The sequence below is a fragment of the Juglans microcarpa x Juglans regia genome, chromosome 2S (genome assembly GCF_004785595.1).
Source record: "Juglans microcarpa x Juglans regia isolate MS1-56 chromosome 2S, Jm3101_v1.0, whole genome shotgun sequence".
Taxonomy (NCBI): Eukaryota; Viridiplantae; Streptophyta; class Magnoliopsida; order Fagales; family Juglandaceae; genus Juglans; species Juglans microcarpa x Juglans regia.
Window position 1 is genome coordinate 3,051,324 of NC_054597.1, and position 19,541 is coordinate 3,070,864.

Here is a 19,541-nt window from a genome sequence, read left to right on the forward strand (position 1 = left end):
ACTGGTTTGGTTTTCTTTTCCTTCTTATTGGGTAAAATTAAAGAGTTGCTTCTGGATGCGACGAAAGCTCATGCTTGAGGTTGCTGTTAGACAAGAGGGATGCATGGTTAGGTCCCTGGATTCCTGGAAGGTGGTTTAGCTTTTCATTTCCCTAGTCCTTTGATTTTCCATGAATGTTGTTAAACCTTGTATTTCTGCCAGTTACTTTAATCACTTTTGGGAAGCTCAAATGTTTTATTCTGTTCCTTTCACATTCAAAAGCTGTTTGTTTGTCGTCAATTGTGTTTTATTAGGGATTGGTTTGAAGATGAGCTTCGGGCTTTTCAAGGCAGTAAAGATGGCCTCATGCCTTGTGTATGGGAGAGTGAGCCTTCTAGCTTTCCACAGGTAATAGGTTTTTTTTTTTTTACTTGTATGATGATTTGCACTCTTGCAAATTGGAAGTTGTGATTTTGTGATACCCCATATGATGTGTAAAGGTAGGTTGTATATGGGATCCCACATTACTTGAGAAGGAAAAGTTCTTGCTTTTTATAATATTCTAATGGGAGTTGAATTGTATCATTGACTAGTCCTTTTGGAGTATAGGCCATGTGGCTTGGGCCTTCCATTGAGGTGTTACAAATGGTATCAGAGCCTATCCCAACTAGAAGTGTGAGACTTGAGCCGTGCCACCTACTAAGGACAGGCTCGACGAGGATGTCGAGATTTTAAGGGGGGGGGAGGGGGAGATTGTGATACCCCATATGATGTGTAAGGTTAAGTGGTAAATGGGATCCCACATTGCTTGGGAAGGAAAAGTTCTTGCTCTTTATAATGTTCCAATAGGGCTCCAATTGTATCATTGACTAGTCCTTTTGGAGTATAGGCCACGTGGCTTGGGCCTTCCATTGAGGTTTTACAGATTTCAATCTCCAATAACATAGTGGATTTGCTGGTTGAAGGAAGCAAAATCATTAGTTTAGTTATAGGGGTTCTAAAGCACAGAAAATTGAACCCCTAGAGGCTGTCTCTAGTGGTAAAGGCCTTGGTCTTGGTGGTATGCTCTCTCCAAGGCTCGAATTCCACTTGGTGCAAACAATCTCTTGGGGCCATTTGGACTGGGGGATTTTTCTCTTTGAATTATCCGAGGTGCACTTGCGGGAAACTTATTGCCAAGGGCCTATGCACCTCCGGGATTAGTCGGGACGCTGTTCTCGGACACCCAATGCCAATAAAAAAAAAAATTCACAGAAAATTGATACAAAGGAGGAAAGAAAAGCTGGATAAAGTTTGCACAATTTACTTATCAAAAAAGAAAAGCTGGATAAAGTAGTTAGTTGCTTTATGTGCTGGAGTGTTTCTAGTAAAATGCTTCTATCTGGTGTAAGTTACAGAAGTATCCTGCGAAAGCAACAATCATAACTAACCATCAAGTGGACCTGCTTAAGCATAACATATTTGGCTTGATTTCATGTGTATTCAAATGTACGTGAGAGAGAAAATTTGACTCTTAACTATGAATGATGGTTTCTTACAGAGCAACTAGAATGCATGGATGACATATGTTGATGTAAACATTAAGTAAATTTTTTTATCTTATTGATTTTATTTAGTTATTTAAGTTCATGTCTGTTGAAGCTTTTCTCTAGCATTGTTGATTTGTATATTCTTAGATTTTGCAAATTGTACTGCTTACTTTTCATTGTTTCGCTAAGTTCAAACACTGAAGATTTAGTTTTCCATGAAGCCGGAGACAATAAGCAAGACATTGGTGAATCAGATGCTTCTCTGCTTTGGAGTAATCTTTGCTTCTCAGGTAGAGGAATGTGGTAAATGGCTTGTTCATTGAATATTTTCTTCAATATTTAAACTAGGGATGTTGGAATGTTGATGATGACCTGGATTTTCATATCGTAGGAGAGTAGTGGGATGCTCTCACTTCTTGGAATGATGGAGCAGTGTCTGAAAACTGGAAAGAAGCAATCATGGCATGCAGCCAGTGTCACCAATATATGCATTGGGTTGCTGGCTGGGTTCAAGGTGCTTTTTATCTTCTTTGATCTACTCAAAATATCTTGTGTGGAGTCTGAGCTTATGATTTTGATCTCATGCGTTTGATCAGGCTTTGCTTTCTTTGCGTCCCCAACCATTAGGGCCAGAAATATTAGGTTCAGCACAAGCTATTTTTCAGGTATTAACTATATTAGCAATCAATGTGATGATGGTTATTGTGGTTATTGTTGTTTAATTTGGTGGTGTTGCTATTGGCATCATGCCATTCGTTTTCCATATAAATTTCACATTTCTTGGCAGAGTATTCTGTCAGAGGGAGACATTTGTGCATCACAGCGCAGAGCATCGTCTGAGGGTCTTGGTCTTTTGGCTCGCCTTGGCAATGATATTTTTACAGCAAGAATGGTTAGTTCCAGAGTTTGCTGTCCAAGCAACAATGTCATTCTATTATTATTGAAATTGTATTAGTTGATGTAAAAAATGCAGACTCCCCCCACCTTGGTGAGTTTGCATTTTATGTTCGTCCATCTCTGTCTGTCTGTCTGTCTCTCTTACCATATATGGTGATGAAACAGACTAGATCACTGCTTGGTGACCTAACCGGGGCAACAGATTCAAGCTATGCTGGATCAATTGCCATTGCACTTGGCTGCCTTCATCGCAGGTGACTATTGAGCTTCTGTTTCATAATTTTTTAACCTTTTCTGTCCTATTTGTCTTTATCTATAAGAAAAAAAAGAAAGATTTGAGTATTGGTTTTCTGATATAACATTTAGATGTGCATCTTTTCTTCATGTATTTCTATGTTGAAATGTTCTCACACTTCTTGCTTATAAATAATCTTCAGCTTGCTTGTTGTATATATACATTTGTTTGGTTCTTTTCTTGGTTTATTCTGATACTCATTGATGTTAGTTTCTATATTCTAATCATCGATGGTTTCCTTATGCTTACTTTCTACCATCAATAAAATTATTATGTACTGATAAAAAAAATCATTGATGGTTTCCATACCTTTCATTTCCTCCATTTCTCTATCTTACATATCTTTCCTGCAGCGCAGGAGGAATGGCTTTGTCAACTTTGGTGCCTGCAACTGTGAGCTCAATCTCTTTGCTGGCTAAAAGTCCAATAGCTGGTTTACAAATCTGGGCTTTGCATGGACTTCTTTTGACCATTGAGGCTGCTGGCCTGTCCTTTGTGAATCATGTCCCGGTAACCAATTCTTACCATTGCAGTGCCTTGAGAAAATGAGTTTTTTGAACTTACCAAAAAGAGAAATTGGGTTTTTTTTTTTTTTTTTTTTTTGTTGTAAATATCATGTGGTCTCTTTTGACGTACTTTGCTGACTTATTGTTTTCTCTTGTGCTACTCTATTTACTCTTCTTGTATTTTTGCTTTAAAAAAAGCTTTGGTCACAGACAGATTAGATGGGATTCAATGGCTGGAGTAGTGCACTCAGTTAAGATGGCACTCATTTTGACTTCACAATTCCGATAGATAATTTTACAAAACTCTCAGTTTCTCATCCACTAACCATTTTATGTATGAGATGACATTGTGGTTTTAATGATGTCTTTGTGAATAAGTGCAATATTTATCCAATGCTTGAATGATGAAACTTATTTGACTCGTACTTTGATACTTTTTTTTTTTATAAGTAATAAGAAAGTACTCGTACCTTGATACTAACTATGCATGTGTTTTTTTTTTTTTTTTTTTCGAAAATTGTCAGCATAGCAATGTTTCTAGCACTATTTTTTAATAGAGCTGTAATAGTCTCAGTAGATTCTGACAGTGATGTCATTTATGAAAGAATGTGCTTAAAAAAGATTTCTCTATTTGGATGCTGCAACACTTTTTGACTTTTTGGTTGGTGTCCTCTGGCAGTACAGCTGACAGTCATGTTGATTTTGCACCTCTGTTGTTTAAATAGTTAAATGTTCATGGGGGTGTGTGTGTGTGTGTACATCATGCTTCTCTCTTCATCAGGCAACACTTAGCCTTGCCATGGACATCCTTTTGTCTGAGGAGAATGGATGGGTAGAGCTTCAGCAAGGAATTGGTCGCCTGATAAATGCCATTGTTGCCGTTATTGGTCCTGAACTTGCTCCAGGCAGCATTTTTTTTACACGTTGCAAGGTATTGCTCTTCCGAGTTTTCACTATCTTAGAACTTCTTCCAGTTAACTTCTTCTTGGAATGCTTTTGAAACCTATTTGGCACACATATTGAGCAATATTCTAATTTGAACTTATCACCTCTGTCATTTCAGTTTCTTTTGTTATTATTATCATTGTTTTTTTTTTTAATCTATACATCTTAGTTCAGATAGGTGATTACGTACTTGTGATAAATTTTGTATCCAGTCTGTTGTTGCAGAGATAAGCTCCTGCCAGGAAACAGCAACAATGCTCGAGTATGTGACCCAAGTTATTTTCCCCCTTTATTCCTTTAGAAGTATGTTTTGCAACTATTGGTTTCAGTCCTTGGTGATGACTTTTCTTAAAACTATTCTTTATTGTTACATTCCTTGTTTTATTACTGTTCTGAGATTATATTCTATCACCTTCTATTCTTGCAGGAGTGTCCGCTTTACACAACAACTTGTTCTGTTTGCACCACAAGCTGTTTCTGTCCACTCGCATGTGCAAACTCTTCTCCCGACGCTGTCCTCAAGACAGGTTTTTGTTCATTTGATAATGAGATAAGTTCTTGAATGCTATCTGGTTTGATTATTTTCTCTGTTACAGTTTGCCCTTTTTTAACAGCCAACTTTGAGGCATCTTGCTGTCTCTACTCTGCGACATCTCATAGAAAAGGATCCGGTGCATCCCTGATCTTATGCATCCTACTAAGCCTCATCCAAATGTTCTAGATCCTTGTACTGATATTTTTTTAACAGGTTTCAATCATTGATGAGCAAATAGAAGATAACTTGTTCCATATGCTGGATGAAGAAACTGATTCTGAGTATGTCAAATTAACCGTTCTATTTTTTTGGTGCCTTAGTTTCTATTGAGCTCATAAATTGGTGATCGAATTTCTCATTATTTTCTCTTTTAGCCCCCTAGTATTTGAAACTGTGCTGTATTTCTCTCTTAATTTTCTTTGTGCTTTTTGCTATGATTGTTGTATTGCATTATTGTACTTGTAACTATCTTTTGTTTTGAATATTTTGTGAATGGAGTCTCAGAGATTTATTGGTTCAATGAAACGACTTTCACATTGTGCTATATGTCACATAAGGCTTAAGAACTTTGGAACCCTACTTATATTGGAATGTACAAGTAATATTTTGCTGTCGATGGATCGTGAACAGACAATGGACGAGATTATAACTTTTTTTCCTCATACATTATTCCATTGGTCAATTGTAATAGACTTTAATGGCCTGAATGCACATGATTTTCATGTATCTTTAGACAGTCATGCATAGGTGTGGTTCTTGTATATGTCCCATTTACTTGGCTTTGCCTATTTTTAATAAAATTCCTATTTACTGATAAAAAAAAATATTTTGCTGTCTAGACTTAGGAATTTGTTTTTCAATACTTCACTTCATTGGTCGGTTGTAATTGATTTCAATGGAATGAGTTTCCTTGAATTTATTGTATTGGTGAACTAGCATGCTAAGGCGATGCTCTTGTATATGTCCCGTATAATTGGGCTTTTGCCTATTCTTATTATCAATAAAATTTTGTTTACCGATAAAAAAAATATTTTGCCATCAAGAATTCTTGGGCTATAAATAATATTGTCTAACTATAAATAATATTGTCTAATCTTGTAGGATTGGAAATTTGGCACGAACCACCATTATGCGATTGCTTTATGCGTCATGTCCTTCACGTCCATCTCATTGGATATCAATATGCCGTAACATGGTAAGATCTTTTCATTATGGGAAGTGTGGGATTTCTTGCATATGTTATTCAATTCTTTAAAAATTGTACGACTGGGTTAAATGATCCAATTCTTTTAAAGAAGGGAATGTGGAAGACTTAATGCCATCTTGAAATTAGTTTTTTTGTAATCTCACGATTGGAAGAATTTCTCAATTTGGTTTATTCCTCCTTTCCTTATATTACATGCTTTTGTTTTCTAATGGATGCGTCCCTGGACATGTTTCTAGTTGGTGCAATTCCTCTTTTCTTGCCATCTTAGTTATGTTTCTGTCAAAATAGTCAACTCACAAAGTTTTATCTATTTGAAATATCCAAATAATTGGGGTTGGAGGCAGAGCTTATTTTATTATTAAGTGCACATTCAGGTATCGTTTGGATTCGAAGATGAGTTGAGATGAGTTGTGAATAATAGTGAGATTTGTGAGTTAAAGTTGCTGAATAGTAGTGAATAATAGTGAGATGAGTTGAGATGAATTGAAATGGGTTGTGAATACAAACCGGGCCTCAAAATCCCAAATCTGGATTCTTACCTCTTATGAACACAGTATAAGGTATTGATTTTTTTTAAGGAAAAAAAAAAACTAGGAACCTGTTTAACTGAGAATGAAGAGGCTTGCTAGGGTTGCTCAATGATGCCTTCAGTTGTGATGCTATGCATTGGTTTAAATGTGCTCTTAAGGGGACATGTTTACATGTTATCATCTTATCGTGTATATAGTTTTTCATTTATGTATTTTCTAGACTAAGGTTAAGTAACGTGTCAATGAATGATCTCATGGTGTTAGATTTGTATACCTTGGATTATGATTTTTTATAAGTAAGAATTTAGTGATCCACATAATTAGGCATGGCTCAGGTACACGGAAGTATACAAGAGATGAACCTAATTACAAGCTAAGCACTGTGAAAATCAGCATAAAAGTCATGAAAACTAATCCCATTCATTACAATCGTCGAAGCCCAAAGTAACAATGTATGAAATAAAAAGTCCCTGAACCCTCCCATTGAATGTTCCCTATTATCAAAATAGCGACCATTCCTTTCGTTCCAAGTACACCACATTAAGCATAGAGGTATCATCTTCCAAACAGCCGCTATTTGACGATTACCCTGAATTTCTCTCCAACATGACAATAAGTCGACCACCCTCCTAGGAATGACCCAGGCAATACCAAGCCTGGTAAAGATTTCATTCCATAAAGCCTTAACCACCTCATAATGAAGAAGGAGATGATCTGTTGTTTCTTTGTTTCTTTTACACATAAAACACCAATCCATTATAAAAAGATTGCGCTTTCTCAGCTTATCAATGGTCAAAATTTTCCTGTGAGAGGCCAACCAGCCAAAGAAAACAACCTTAAGCTGAACATTACTCCTCCAAATGCTCTTCCAAGGGAAAACAATAGTAGAATGGGGCGACATAACCTTATAAAAGGATTTGACTGAGAAGTTCTTGCTCCTCAAATGAATCCAGAGCAACCTGTCCTCCCCTTCTGCTTTTAAGTTCAGCGCATATAATCACTGTAAATTCTGTGATGTCTCCCACCTCCCAATCTTGGACACGTCTAATAAACCTCACAGACCATTGAATAGAACCAGCGGTAATGTCTATGTTATCGGCCACTGAAGCATCCTTATCCAACACAATCCTATAAAGAGAAGGGAAAGCGTTCTTCAAGGCAACATCACACCACACCAAATATTATACCAGAATCTGATTTGTGTTCCCCTTCCCACCTCAAATCTGAAATTGCTGAAGAAATCTTCCCAACCATTCCAAATAAATTTCCAAGTTCCCATGCCATATGCCCCTCTTACTTCTTTTGAGCACCAACCCAATGTTGTGAATTTCGTTTTGTACTGGCCGGTACGACCAAAATATGACATAGAAGACCCTTGTTTCGTACCGGGCATAATTTCAACCTTTAATTTTTTTTTTCCTTTCCTTCAAGCTGCAAGCTCATTTTTGGACCTCCCAATTTAGACCAAACTATTTATAATTTATATATATACTTTATATATATATTATATATAATTTATTCATATAGATTATTCCGAAATGGTACCGGTATCGAAATATATCGTTTCAATGCCTCGACTAAAACGATCACCGAAACGGTATTCAAAACATTGCACCAACCTCCCTAAATACTCCCACATTTAACATCAATAACATTCCTCCAAAGAGCCTCTATTTCCCGATGATACCGCCATAACCATTTCCCTAATAATGCATTATTGAAGGTTCTCAACTTTTTGATCCCTAGACCACCACCAGATAAAGGGGTGCAGATCTTGTCCCATAAGGCCGCGTTTGGGTAGTGAAGTGTTCTAAGAACACTCCACTACTATTCAATATTTTATCATTATTTTTTACTACTTTTTTACTACTATTCACAAAATATCTGAGATCACCTCACTACCTAAACGCAACCTTAATCAAGTGGAATTTTTTCTCATCCTTTAAGCATCCCCACAAGAAATCACGAAAAATCTTCTCCAATTTATTTGCCACCCCTTTTTGGAAGTAACTGACTATGGTGGTGGTAGGGGGGTCGTGGTCTCTTAGCGATCCCGGAAGGAGTGGAAGGAAAGGGTTGGAAGAGCTTTTCTATGGAGTTAAAACATAGTTTGGCTAAGAAGGCTCCAGTACTTGCACCACATATAAACAGAGAGGTAGAGAAGGGGAAGGAGAGGCAGTCCAAGTCGTATGCAGAGGCGGCGGTGGGTGGTGCAGGGAAGAGGGTAGCAGCGCAAGCAGTTCTGAGTCATCCTTTGGCGGTTGAACAAAAACACAAAAAGGGAGGCATGGCAGGGGAACTTTCAACTATCCAACCTAAAATGGATAGCTATCCAGGAGAAAACGAGTTGCAGGGGTTTCTGCATAGTCTGAAAAAGGAGGTAACGGGCGTGAAGGAGGATTTGAAATTGTTTAGAAAGGAGATAAAGTCTTGGATTTTTAAGATAATCAAAGGTTTGGGCCTGGGCTTGGGCCAACGTATGAGGCCTATAAAAATAGGAAAAAAGAAGGCTGCTAGGTGTAATAGTTTGAGGCCAGACAAAGGGAAGGCCAAACTTGGGTTGGGCCGCATAAGCCCAAAATGGAGGCCGAAGCTCCTTTGGCCCGTGTTTGAGAAGGGCTCCACTCTTGGGCCAATTTCATCGTCCAACGGAAGTCCTGGGCCAGATAATTATCTCGGGGCTGGTAACCTTTGTTGTCGATCACGACCCCTACGCAGGCATTCCTTCGTCAGTGACAACAGCTCCTATGTAGAAATGCACGCAAGCTTCTACGGAACACTTGGAGGAGGTTTCTGACTTGTCCCCAGTCATAATGGCGGAGAAGGCGACAAGTTGGATATCTGAGAAGTCCACGATAGTTGAAGACACAGATAACAACGATGTGTCCCTTGGCTCTGGTTCCATCCCGTGATCATGGTGTCATGCCGACGTCTAAAGGGTCTGTCGAAGTTGCACACACAAGGTCGCCAGAGATGAAGGGACTTGTTGCCAACCCAGAATCTCCAATGGAAAGTAACATTGGTGTTGTTGAGAAGGCACATGATTTGAACTAGGGTTTATCGTTGGTACCGTTTGGATCTACGTCGGGCGTTACATCGGGGGAAGACGTTGTCCCCTTGGTATCTCTTCCTCCACTCTACAATATAGATGAATCATCTTCGGATTAGGTTTTGCAAAAGGTTAATGAGATTCAGCATATTATGAGAATCTCACATGGAGGATGTGAAGAGCAGTTTAAAGCTCTAATCACTGCGATTGAGGCAAGCCACTCACGTTATACCAAATCAAGCTTCAAGAAAAGCAGGGAGTTGAAGTGTCTTTTTAGTGCAATAAACTATGATGCTAAGGGTGGTAGCTCAAGTCGAGGGCATAGAGGTTGACGTATGTTGGGTAGTCTTTCGCATAGAGGGTATTTTGGGAGGTGTGATTTATGTTGGGCTATGGGAAACATGGGGTTGGGGTTGGGGTTGGAGAGGGGCGAGTTATTCTATCTCGGGCTTGATGTATGTTGGGTAGTTTTTCGTGGGCTTTTAGGGCAATAGGAGCTCTCTAGTATGGGTTAGAGATTTTCTTGTATACATCCAGTGTACTTAGTTCCTCCTATTGATATATATGTATATAATACTTTTACTTATAAAAAAAAAATAAAAAAATAAAAAATTGCCACCCCTGCAGGCAAAGGGAAGAAATATAGAAAGTATGTTGGGAGATTAGAAAACGTACTCTTGATTAAGGTGGTTCTACCACCTTTAGACAAGTGTCTAGTAGATCTTCTTCCAACCCGCCAATCTACGTTCAATCTTTTCAATAATTCCATCCCATGTTGCCTTGGATTTATGAGGAGCCCCAAGGGAAACCAAGATACTTCGTAGGCAAGGATGACACCTTGCAACCCAAGATAGCAGCCAATTCGCCTAAGTTATGAGCCAAGCCAATAGGAACCATTTCAGATTTAGATATATTCACCTTAAGGTCGGAGGCAGCTTCAAAACAAAGCAATAGTGCCCTCAAGGAACGTATCTGGTCGGGATTTGATTCGTAGAGAATCAATGAGTCGTCAGCAAAGAGGATATGAGAGACATTTAAGCAACCGTTCAATGAACCGCCCACCGAGAAACCCAAGATAAAGTCCCCATCTGCCGCTGCCTTCAGGATTCTGCTCAACACATCCATTACTAAAACAAACAAGAAAAGGGACAAATGATCCCCTTGTCTCAAACCCTGAGAACTATTAAAGAAGCCTTCAGGAGTGCCATTTACCACAACCGAGAATCTGATAGTTGTGATGCAAAATTTTATCCATTGACACCATCTCTCCCCAAAACCATATCTACCAAGAACATACACCAAAAAATCCCAATTAACATGATCAAAATATCAGGAGTGCCTTATTGACATGCACTCCTGAGGATATTAACATGATAAAAAAATCCCAATTATCAGGAGTGCCTTATTAAACATACCTTGGATTATTATTGAGTGGAGGGTTGGGACTTCGAAATATGAGGATATTTAATGAGGCATTCCTTGGGAAATGGTTATGGAGGTACCATTAGGAAGGGGAGTCTTTATGTTAGGTTTGTATTCCTTGGATTATTATTGAGTGGAGGTTGGGAATTCAAAATTTGTGGATTTTTATTACGGCACTCCTTGAGAAATGGTTATGGAGGTACCATTAAGAATGAGAGTCTTTATGGAAGATTATTATTGAGTTGAAGTATGGGAGTTTGCGAGGGGGTTGGTGTTCTAATGAAGTGAGAAGTGCACATGGTGTTGGTTTGTGGAAGAATATTAGAAATGGATGGCAGGATTTTGCTCATTTTATTAGTTTCGTGGTTGGTGGTGGATGTAGGGTCAGTTTTTGGCATGACTTTTGGTGTGGTGATTCAGCTCTTACGACCATGTTTCCCTCTCTTTTTCTGTTGGCTCTTAATCAGGAGGCATCGATGTCTGAGTTGTTGGATTGTTCTAGTGTTTCCCTCAGTGGAATGCTTATTTCAGTAGAGCTGCTCATGATTGGGAAATTGGAGTTATTTCTGATTTTTACAGCTTATTGTATTCCTTGAATTTTGGTAATAATGTGGTGGACAGGATGCTTTGGATGAAGATAGGGAGTAGGAATTTTTCTATACGATCATTGTATAAGGTTTTGTCAAATCAAAATTATACTTCGTTCCGTTTGGAATGGTAAGGTGCCGCCTAAGATTGCCTTCTTTGGCTGGACAACATCTCTTGTGAAAATTTTGATGTTGGATAATTTGAGAAAGAGGGGTCTCGTAGTAATGGATTGGTGTTATATGCAATGTTTTGAATACCATTTCGGTCGAGGCATTGAAACGAGATATTTCGGTACCAGTTTTGTTTCGGATACCATTTCGAAATAGTCTATATATGAATAAATTATATATATAAATTATATTCCAAAATAATAGTTTATATAGGAATAAATTATATATAAATATATATCTATAAATTATATATATAAATATATATAAATTATAATTAGTTTGATCTGAATTGGGGGTCTAAAAATGAGTCTGCAGTTTGAAGAAATGAAAAAAAAAAGTAAAGGCCAAACTATGTATATAGGCCGAAATCCAATATATCGGCCAGTACCGGCCAATACGGCCAAAATTTTGACCGGTACGAAACAATCTCCTTTTCTGTACCGGCTACCCGGCCGGTACAAAGCGGTATTTAAAACCTTGGTTATATGTGTAAGAAGAATGGGGAGTCAGTGGATCATCTCTTACTTCACTGTAAGGTGGCAATAATGTTATGGGTGGAGATCTTTAATAGAACGGGAATTGCTTGGGTAATGCCCAAGAGGGTGGTCGATTTGTTTGCATGTTGGCAAAGATGTAGGGCCAATTCATATCTTGAGGATGTAAGGAAGATGATTCCTCTATGTATCATGTGGTGTTTGTGGATAGAAAGGAATGATCGAAGTTTGAAGATAAGGACCGTTCTCCGGATGAGCTAAGAAGTTTCTTTTCCCATACTTTATTTTTTTGGACGTCCTCTTGTGTACTTATTGGAGCTTGCTTCAATGATTTTCTTGTATCACTTTCTAGCTCCTTATTATGTAACTAGGTGTATGCTGTTTGTATACCTCCTGTGTACTTAGGCTGTGCCTATTTACTACTGTCAATAAAATGTTGTTTTACTTATAAAAAAAGGTTTGTATACCTTCGATGGTACACCTCATTTATTTGCACGGTAGATGTGGTGTGCCAAAACTATTTTTGATTCCTTGAGGCAATGGTTAAGTTGAGTTGTCTTTTAAAATCGTAAAATATAGCTTTGCTATGGCCATATAAGCACTAATCAAATGAGCTGTTAAAACATTTCCTCAGGTTCTTGCTATGTCAACAAGGAGAACTGAAAATACCAAAATTGTAGCAAATGATCCAGAGGGTGACTCCAGAACAAATTTTGGAGAAGATGACGAAAACATGGTTTCAAGCTCTGAAGGTAGGTCAGGAAAAGGTTATGGATTTGAAGCTTCCGGCATATTGCCTACTAGAGAGAAGCACCTCAGATATCGAACCAGAGTTTTTGCTGCTGAGTATGTGATGCCTTTCTTATACCTTTTTTTTTTTAATATATATGAAATTGACGTTTGAAACACTTGTTGATATCCTTGCATGCATACTGTGGCATCTTTCTAATGAACTTTCAGTTTGTGTACATCCATATCGAGATTTGGAGGTTCATGTATCTTATCTTTATTGTCTCATAGACAAATAATTCATATTTGAAATTGATGTCTCTGAGAGTCTGAAGCTTCAGGAACATTAGGTCTTGCTGCATCTCTATGCTACATATGCTTCACTTTCTCTGTTCTATAGAAGTTGATTTTCCCTTATCTCATTTAATATATCTTAGACTCTTATGTACAATTTGTCTTGTTTTATCTTGCCTCTAAATCGAGGTCAGGCACTACTACTGGATCAATTTTCAAAACGAGCATGAGTAGGAAAACGAGCATGTTCAATGCTATTGCTATTGATCGTAAGGTATTTGAGGTGGTTAGAGTTGGGCGATGGGTGAACATTACAGAGAGGGGCTGGAAGTTAGTGAGAAGTCTGCATTTGGAGTTAAGCTCGTCTTGTTGGTTCACAAAAGCTTTGGAGGACTGCTTAAAGGTGGGAAGAAGGGAGTTTTATTCGGCTCACAGAGAAGGGGACAGGGGCTACATAGCCCAGAGGTGTGTTAACTCCCAAGGGGCATTCATGGCGTTGGTGTAGTTCAGACAGGGGGGTCGGAGAAATAATCTTCTCATTCCTGAAGGGACAGATGGAGGGGGTGGAGTAAGCTGGTGGAAGTGTTGAGGATGGCAGGCAGTGGCTGTGTAGCGGAGTCGTCTCCTCCATTGGTGGTAGCGGCAACATCAGCTCAGCCCTCGACATCGTATCTGGAGGCCCTAAAAAAACCGAAGGCTGTTTACCCACCCTATCAATCTGTTAGTCTGAGAGGAGGTGTGCTGTTGCAGGCTGGAGACGTCGCTTCTTTAGTAGAGGTGCAGAAGCGGGAAGGGGCTGGCAGTGGACTTGTCGGTGTTAATAAGGAAAATCTTTTGCGGGTTGTGATGGAAATGCAGAGGAAAATAGAAGACGTGCAGGCTGATTTAAATTTATTGAAACGGTGAGTTGAAGATGTAGCAGGGGTGGAAGTGGGTGTGGGCAAAGGCTTTCAGAATGGGCCATGGTCAATGGGCCAGCAGAATGGGTACAAGAGTTTTACGCAGGCCTCAGGCAAATGGTCAATGGGCAAGCAGAATGGGCCTAGGCCCGTGTGGTCAAATGGTCAGTCGAAACCAACGAGGCCCGTGTGGAGGAGATGCAGTGCGTCTGCACCAAGCCCATCGGCGGGTGGGCCTCAGCCACCGTTGCCGGCGAAGAGCCAGGTGGCCTCGGCGAAGGTGGCGACGCTGTCGACTGAGGCTAGGTTGTCGGAATCTTCTCCGGCGAGAAATGGAGTGTGCGATTTGTATCGGGATCCTTCCGTGTGTGCGATAGATGCCGGTAGCTCGACGACCACAGAACCGACGGCGGCTCCTTTGCCGACAGTAGTGGAGAGGTGCGCTGAGGCTTCTTCCTGCGAGGAGATGCCTGAGAAGGGGGGTGTACAGAGAAGGCGCGGGATGGCTGTCAGGTGGAGTTGGTGGTGCTACCGCCACCGTCTGACGCCGGTGCTGTTTTAGGTACCCAGAAACTGCCGATAACCATGATGGGAGGGTCCTCTCCCCAGACGGAGGTCCAGTGTCATCCCGAGGACCATCTTGACTCCATCTTGGTGAGGAACTTCGGCTCTGAAGCTCAGCTAGAGGTTGAGGAGGCAGGGGAGGTGGTGGTTCCCGAGACCCAATCTGGCTGTGAGGTGTTGATGAAGAGGAAGGAATCTTTTCGAAGAGGAAGGTGTCTGAGAGGAGGTGGTTCCCGAGACCCAATCTGGCTGGGAGGGTAGGAATCTTTTCGAAGAGGAAGGAAGGGGGGCGATTCCAAACCTGCAGTGGGCTTCTAGTGATGGGGACCCTATCCCACTGAATCGTTTGCTTCCAAGAGAATCGAAAGCTCCGGATTGGCTGTTTCATAAGGTGAAAGAAATGCAACACTGGATAGGAATGGAATGTGGGGGTTATGAAGAGCAGTTTCTAGCTCTACTTACTGCAATTGAAGCGGATCATACACAGTCAAAGAAATCAGAGTAAAAAAAACAGCGGGAGCTCAACCGCCTAACTTGGTCACTGAAGTATGAAGGAAGCTCAAGTCGTAAAAAATCCAAAGGGAAGGGGCTCGTTTATTCTTTATGAAGCCGAAAATTGTGTCCTGGAATGTCCGCGGGTTAAATGAGGCAAATAAGCAGCTTCGCATAAAAAACTTGTTGCGAGAATGGAGGGTAAATATAGTATGTTTGCAAGAAACTAAACTGAAAAGTGTTTCTAGAAGATTAATTCGAAGCATTTGGAGTTGCACTTACGCGGATTGGGTTTATCTAGCTTCAAATGGGGCTTCGGGTGGAATTCTAGTGATGTGGGATAAAAGAGTTGTTGAGAAAATGGAGTTTGTGGGGGAGTATACAATGGCATGCTCTTTTAAGAGCGTGGCAGATAATTTTGAATGGGCTTTTGCAGGTTTATATGGTCCAAATGTAGACAACGATAGACGTTTCCTATGGGAGGAACTTGCTGGGAGCTGGTGGGAGCTTCCTTTGTGTATAGGAGGGGATTTTAATGTAATCAGATTTCTTAGTGAACGATCAGGAGAAAGTAGGCTGCGCCCAGCAATGTCAGAGTTCTCAGATTGTATCCTTGATCTAAACCTGCTGGATATTTCTCTACTAGGGGGTTCCTTCACTTGGTCGAACAATCAGACATGGTCACGGCTAGACAGATTCCTAATTTCATCGGTGTGGGAGGTGCACTATCCGGAAGTGTGCCAGAAGAGGCTGCCACGTCTTTGCTCGAACCATTTTCCTATAATGTTGGATTGTGGTGGCATTCGAAGCGGACGTTGATACTTTAAGTTTGAAAACATGTGGTTGAAAAGTGAAGGCTTTGTGGATAAGGTTAGGCAATTGTGGTCTTCTTATCAGTTCCATGGTAACCCCTCATACATCCTAGCTTGTAAGTTAAAAGCTTTGAAAAATGATCTTAAGTTTTGGAATTCACAATCCTTTGGAGATATTGGGGAGCGAAAAAAATTCATGGTGGAGGAGTTACAACAGTTTGAACTGATATTGGAGGCTAGAGCCCTTTTACCGGATGAGTTATTGCGCAAGTCAGAGCTGGTCGCAGAATTAGAAAGAATACTATCCCTAGAAGAGATTTCATGGCATCAGAAGTCGAGAGCTTTGTGGCTAAAAGAAGGGGATCGGAGCACTAAATTCTTCCATAGAGTTGCTAACTCTCATAGAAGAACTAATACCATTGAAATGACGAACATTAATGGCATGGAATGTAAGGAGGCCCTTTGATTCGTGACCATGTGGTGGACTTCTATGAGCAACTGTCAACAGAACGTGCGGGATGGAGGCCAAAGCTGGATGGTATTGTTTTTGATACTATTGCAACTTAGGAAGCCTCTTGGTTGGAGAGGCCTTATGATGTAGTCAAACGCATGAGTAAAGATAAAGCTTCAGGCCCAGATGGTTTCTCTATGGGTTTCTTCCAATCTTGTTGGGAGGTGGTGAAAGTGGACATTATGAAGGTGTTTCAGGAAGTATTCTTGGTTGGAAAGTTTGAGAAAAGCCTAAATGCTACGTTTATCGCATTGATCCCAAAGAAGACTGGTGTGGTGGAGGTTAAGGATTTTCGATCCATTAGCCTTGTGAATGGGGTATACAAAATTATATCCAATGCGCTTGCTAATAGATTAGGGGGCGGTTTTGGGCAAGATCATTTCGAAACCACAAAATGCATTTGTTAAGGGGCGCCAAATTTTGGATTCAGTCCTTATAGCGAACGAGGGTCTGGATAGCAGATTAAAGGCTGGCTCCACTGGTATTATTTGCAAGTTAGACATGGAGAAGGCATACGACCATGTAAATTGGGATTTCCTATTGTATCTGTTGGGGAGATGTGGTTTTGGGCCTAGGTGGCGTAATTGGATTAGTTGGTGCATTTCTACAGCCAGATTCTCAGTGTTGATTAATGGTTGTCCTACCGGTTTCTTCAATAGCTCTCGAGGTCTACGGCAAGGAGATCCTTTGTCTCCACTTCTCTTTGTTATCATTATGGAGGCTTTGAGTAGGATGACATCGGCGGCAGTTACGCATGGGTTTGTGACTGGATTTTCGATTGGCGACCCCAATAGGGGCATTATTACTTTGTCTCATTTACTTTTTGCAGATGATACTCATATTCTGTGAGGCAGATCAAAACTAGTTGAGAGCTTTGAAGGCTTTGTTACTATGCTTTGAAGCAGCGTCAGGCTTGAAAGTGAATTTTGACAAGTCAGAGCTAGTGCCAGTGGAGAACGTGAGTAATACTAGACAACTAGCTAGTATTCTTGGGTGCAAGGTAGCCTCTCTTCCTATTACTTATCTGGGATTGCCGTTGGGGGCAGTAGCAAGGGCCTCATCCATATGGGATTCAGTCATAGAGAAGATAGGAAGGAAATTGGTAGGGTGGAAAAGATTGTATTTATCGAAAGGTGGCCGCTTGACTTTTATCAAGAGTACCCTTTCCAACTTACCTACTTACTTTTTATCTGTGTTTCAGTTGCCTGCCAGGATAGCGGCTCAGATTGACAAGTTGTACCGTGATTTCCTTTGGGGGGGGGGATAGGGGATGAATTCAAATTCCATTTGGTTAGCTGGGATAAGGTGTGTACACCACTCGTCTGGTGGCTTGGGTATAAAAAATCTGAGAATTTTCAACCGGGCCCTGCTTAGGAAGTGGTTATGGAGGTATAATAACGAGACAGAAGCGTTATGGAAGCAGGTGATTGACTGTAAATATGGAAGCATGTGGGGGGCTGGTGTACTGAAGAGGTGTATAGGGCTAGAGGTGTGGGAGTTTGGAAACACATTAGGAAGGGGTGGGGGGATTTTAGTAGCCATTCCAAATTGGTGTTGGGGAGGGGTTCTCACATTAAGTTTTGGAGGGACATATGGTGTGGGAATGAGACCCTAAAGGATACATTTCCAGCTATTTTTTAGTTGGCATGCAACCAGGAAGCTTCGATAGAGGACCTTATGCTTCTAACAGGGGACCATGTGCAGTGGAATGTCACATTTAGTAGAGCAGCGCAAGACGGGGAAATGGACATCTTTGAGGCTTTTTTCAGCTTGCTTTATTCTGTGAAGCCAAATAGTCAGCAAGTCGATAGGATGTGGTGGATTCTCGCGGGTAAGGGCATTTTCTCAGTTTGATCCTTTTATAAGTCCCTTTCCCAAACTACCACTACCCCGTTCCCGTGGAGGAGAATCTGGAGAAATAAGGCGCCTCCGAAAGCGATCTTCTTTACTTGGACAGCAGCGTTGGGGAAGATTCTGACTACCGACAATCTGAGGAAGCGCCAATTAGTTATACTAGACTGGTGTTGCATGTGCAAGAGATCTGGCGAGACAGTGAAACACCTTTTGCTACATTGTGAGACCACTAGAGCCTTGTGGGTCGAAGTTTTTAGCCGGATAGAGTTAGCCTTTGTTATGCCTGCAACGGTGGTAGATCTATTGGCTAGCTGGACACTTCCGAGAGGAGCGCAACAAATCAAGGCGGTGTGGAAGATGATCCCGATCTGTATTATGTGGTGTATATGGCAAGAGCGCAGCGATCGAACCTTCGAAAACAAAGAGCGGTCCCCGGAGGAACTTAGAACGCTATTTTTCCGTACTTTATTTCTATGGGCCGTTGCTTTAGATTTTAATGGCCTGAATTTTCATGATTTTCTAGTTTCCCTTTCTTCGACCTAGATAGGTTTCATCTCTTGTATACCATCTTGTGTACTTGGGTTTTGCCTATCTTTATTAATACATCTTTGATTACTTATAAAAAAAAAAAAAATCTTGCCTCCAACAAATTAGATAAAATATTGCATTATATGATCAGCTTCATGTGTGTATGCATTGTAGTTGAAGTAGTGATGTAAAACCCAGCTCCCCAATAAAGTTTTTTTTTTAAAATCTTTCGGGGAACCGGTGTGCTACTAAACTTAATTTAAATAACTTTTCTTCTTAACAAAGCACTAGGTACAAAAGATTCCATAAATAAATAAAGACAATCTTTATTAAATACTTAAAATCTAAAAGAGAGTCTGTGGAAGCACTTATTTAAAATCAATAATGTCTCATGTGTTTATCAAAATAGCTTATTAAACTGGACTTATAAAGCTAGCATAACATAAACTATTTAGGCCTCTACCTCGCCTCCCTGGGCCAAGTCCTGTCCTGCAGCTCTATCCTCGTAAAAATCCTCACTTGGGGAGGTTAAAATATAAAAACATATAAAAATGAGTCGAACACTCAATAAGCAATACATCATACAGTAAACATAATAACATAAAGTTTCTTGAAAAATATGCATACTCATAAATACATACGCAAAGAACATGAACATGAACTTATCTTTCACTTGTCATAGGCTGATACCCGCTGTTGACTCCCGTGAGTT

General features: G+C 40.3%; 1 protein-coding gene across 3 annotated transcripts in view; it reads left to right on the forward strand.

The window, feature by feature from the left end:
- LOC121252152 (protein SWEETIE) overlaps window positions 1–19,541 on the forward strand; it is a 60,425-nt gene that overhangs the window by 26,639 nt on the left and 14,245 nt on the right. For all 3 annotated transcript variants that reach the window (XM_041151635.1, XM_041151636.1, XM_041151637.1), the window contains 15 exons: window positions 44–130; window positions 294–387; window positions 1,730–1,798; window positions 1,900–2,022; window positions 2,105–2,173; window positions 2,296–2,400; window positions 2,571–2,659; window positions 3,054–3,210; window positions 3,988–4,137; window positions 4,364–4,413; window positions 4,579–4,678; window positions 4,766–4,822; window positions 4,900–4,967; window positions 5,788–5,881; window positions 12,781–12,992. In XM_041151635.1, coding sequence (XP_041007569.1) covers window positions 44–130; window positions 294–387; window positions 1,730–1,798; window positions 1,900–2,022; window positions 2,105–2,173; window positions 2,296–2,400; window positions 2,571–2,659; window positions 3,054–3,210; window positions 3,988–4,137; window positions 4,364–4,413; window positions 4,579–4,678; window positions 4,766–4,822; window positions 4,900–4,967; window positions 5,788–5,881; window positions 12,781–12,992 — 1,524 coding nt within the window. The remainder of the gene's footprint in view (window positions 1–43; window positions 131–293; window positions 388–1,729; window positions 1,799–1,899; window positions 2,023–2,104; window positions 2,174–2,295; window positions 2,401–2,570; window positions 2,660–3,053; window positions 3,211–3,987; window positions 4,138–4,363; window positions 4,414–4,578; window positions 4,679–4,765; window positions 4,823–4,899; window positions 4,968–5,787; window positions 5,882–12,780; window positions 12,993–19,541) is intronic.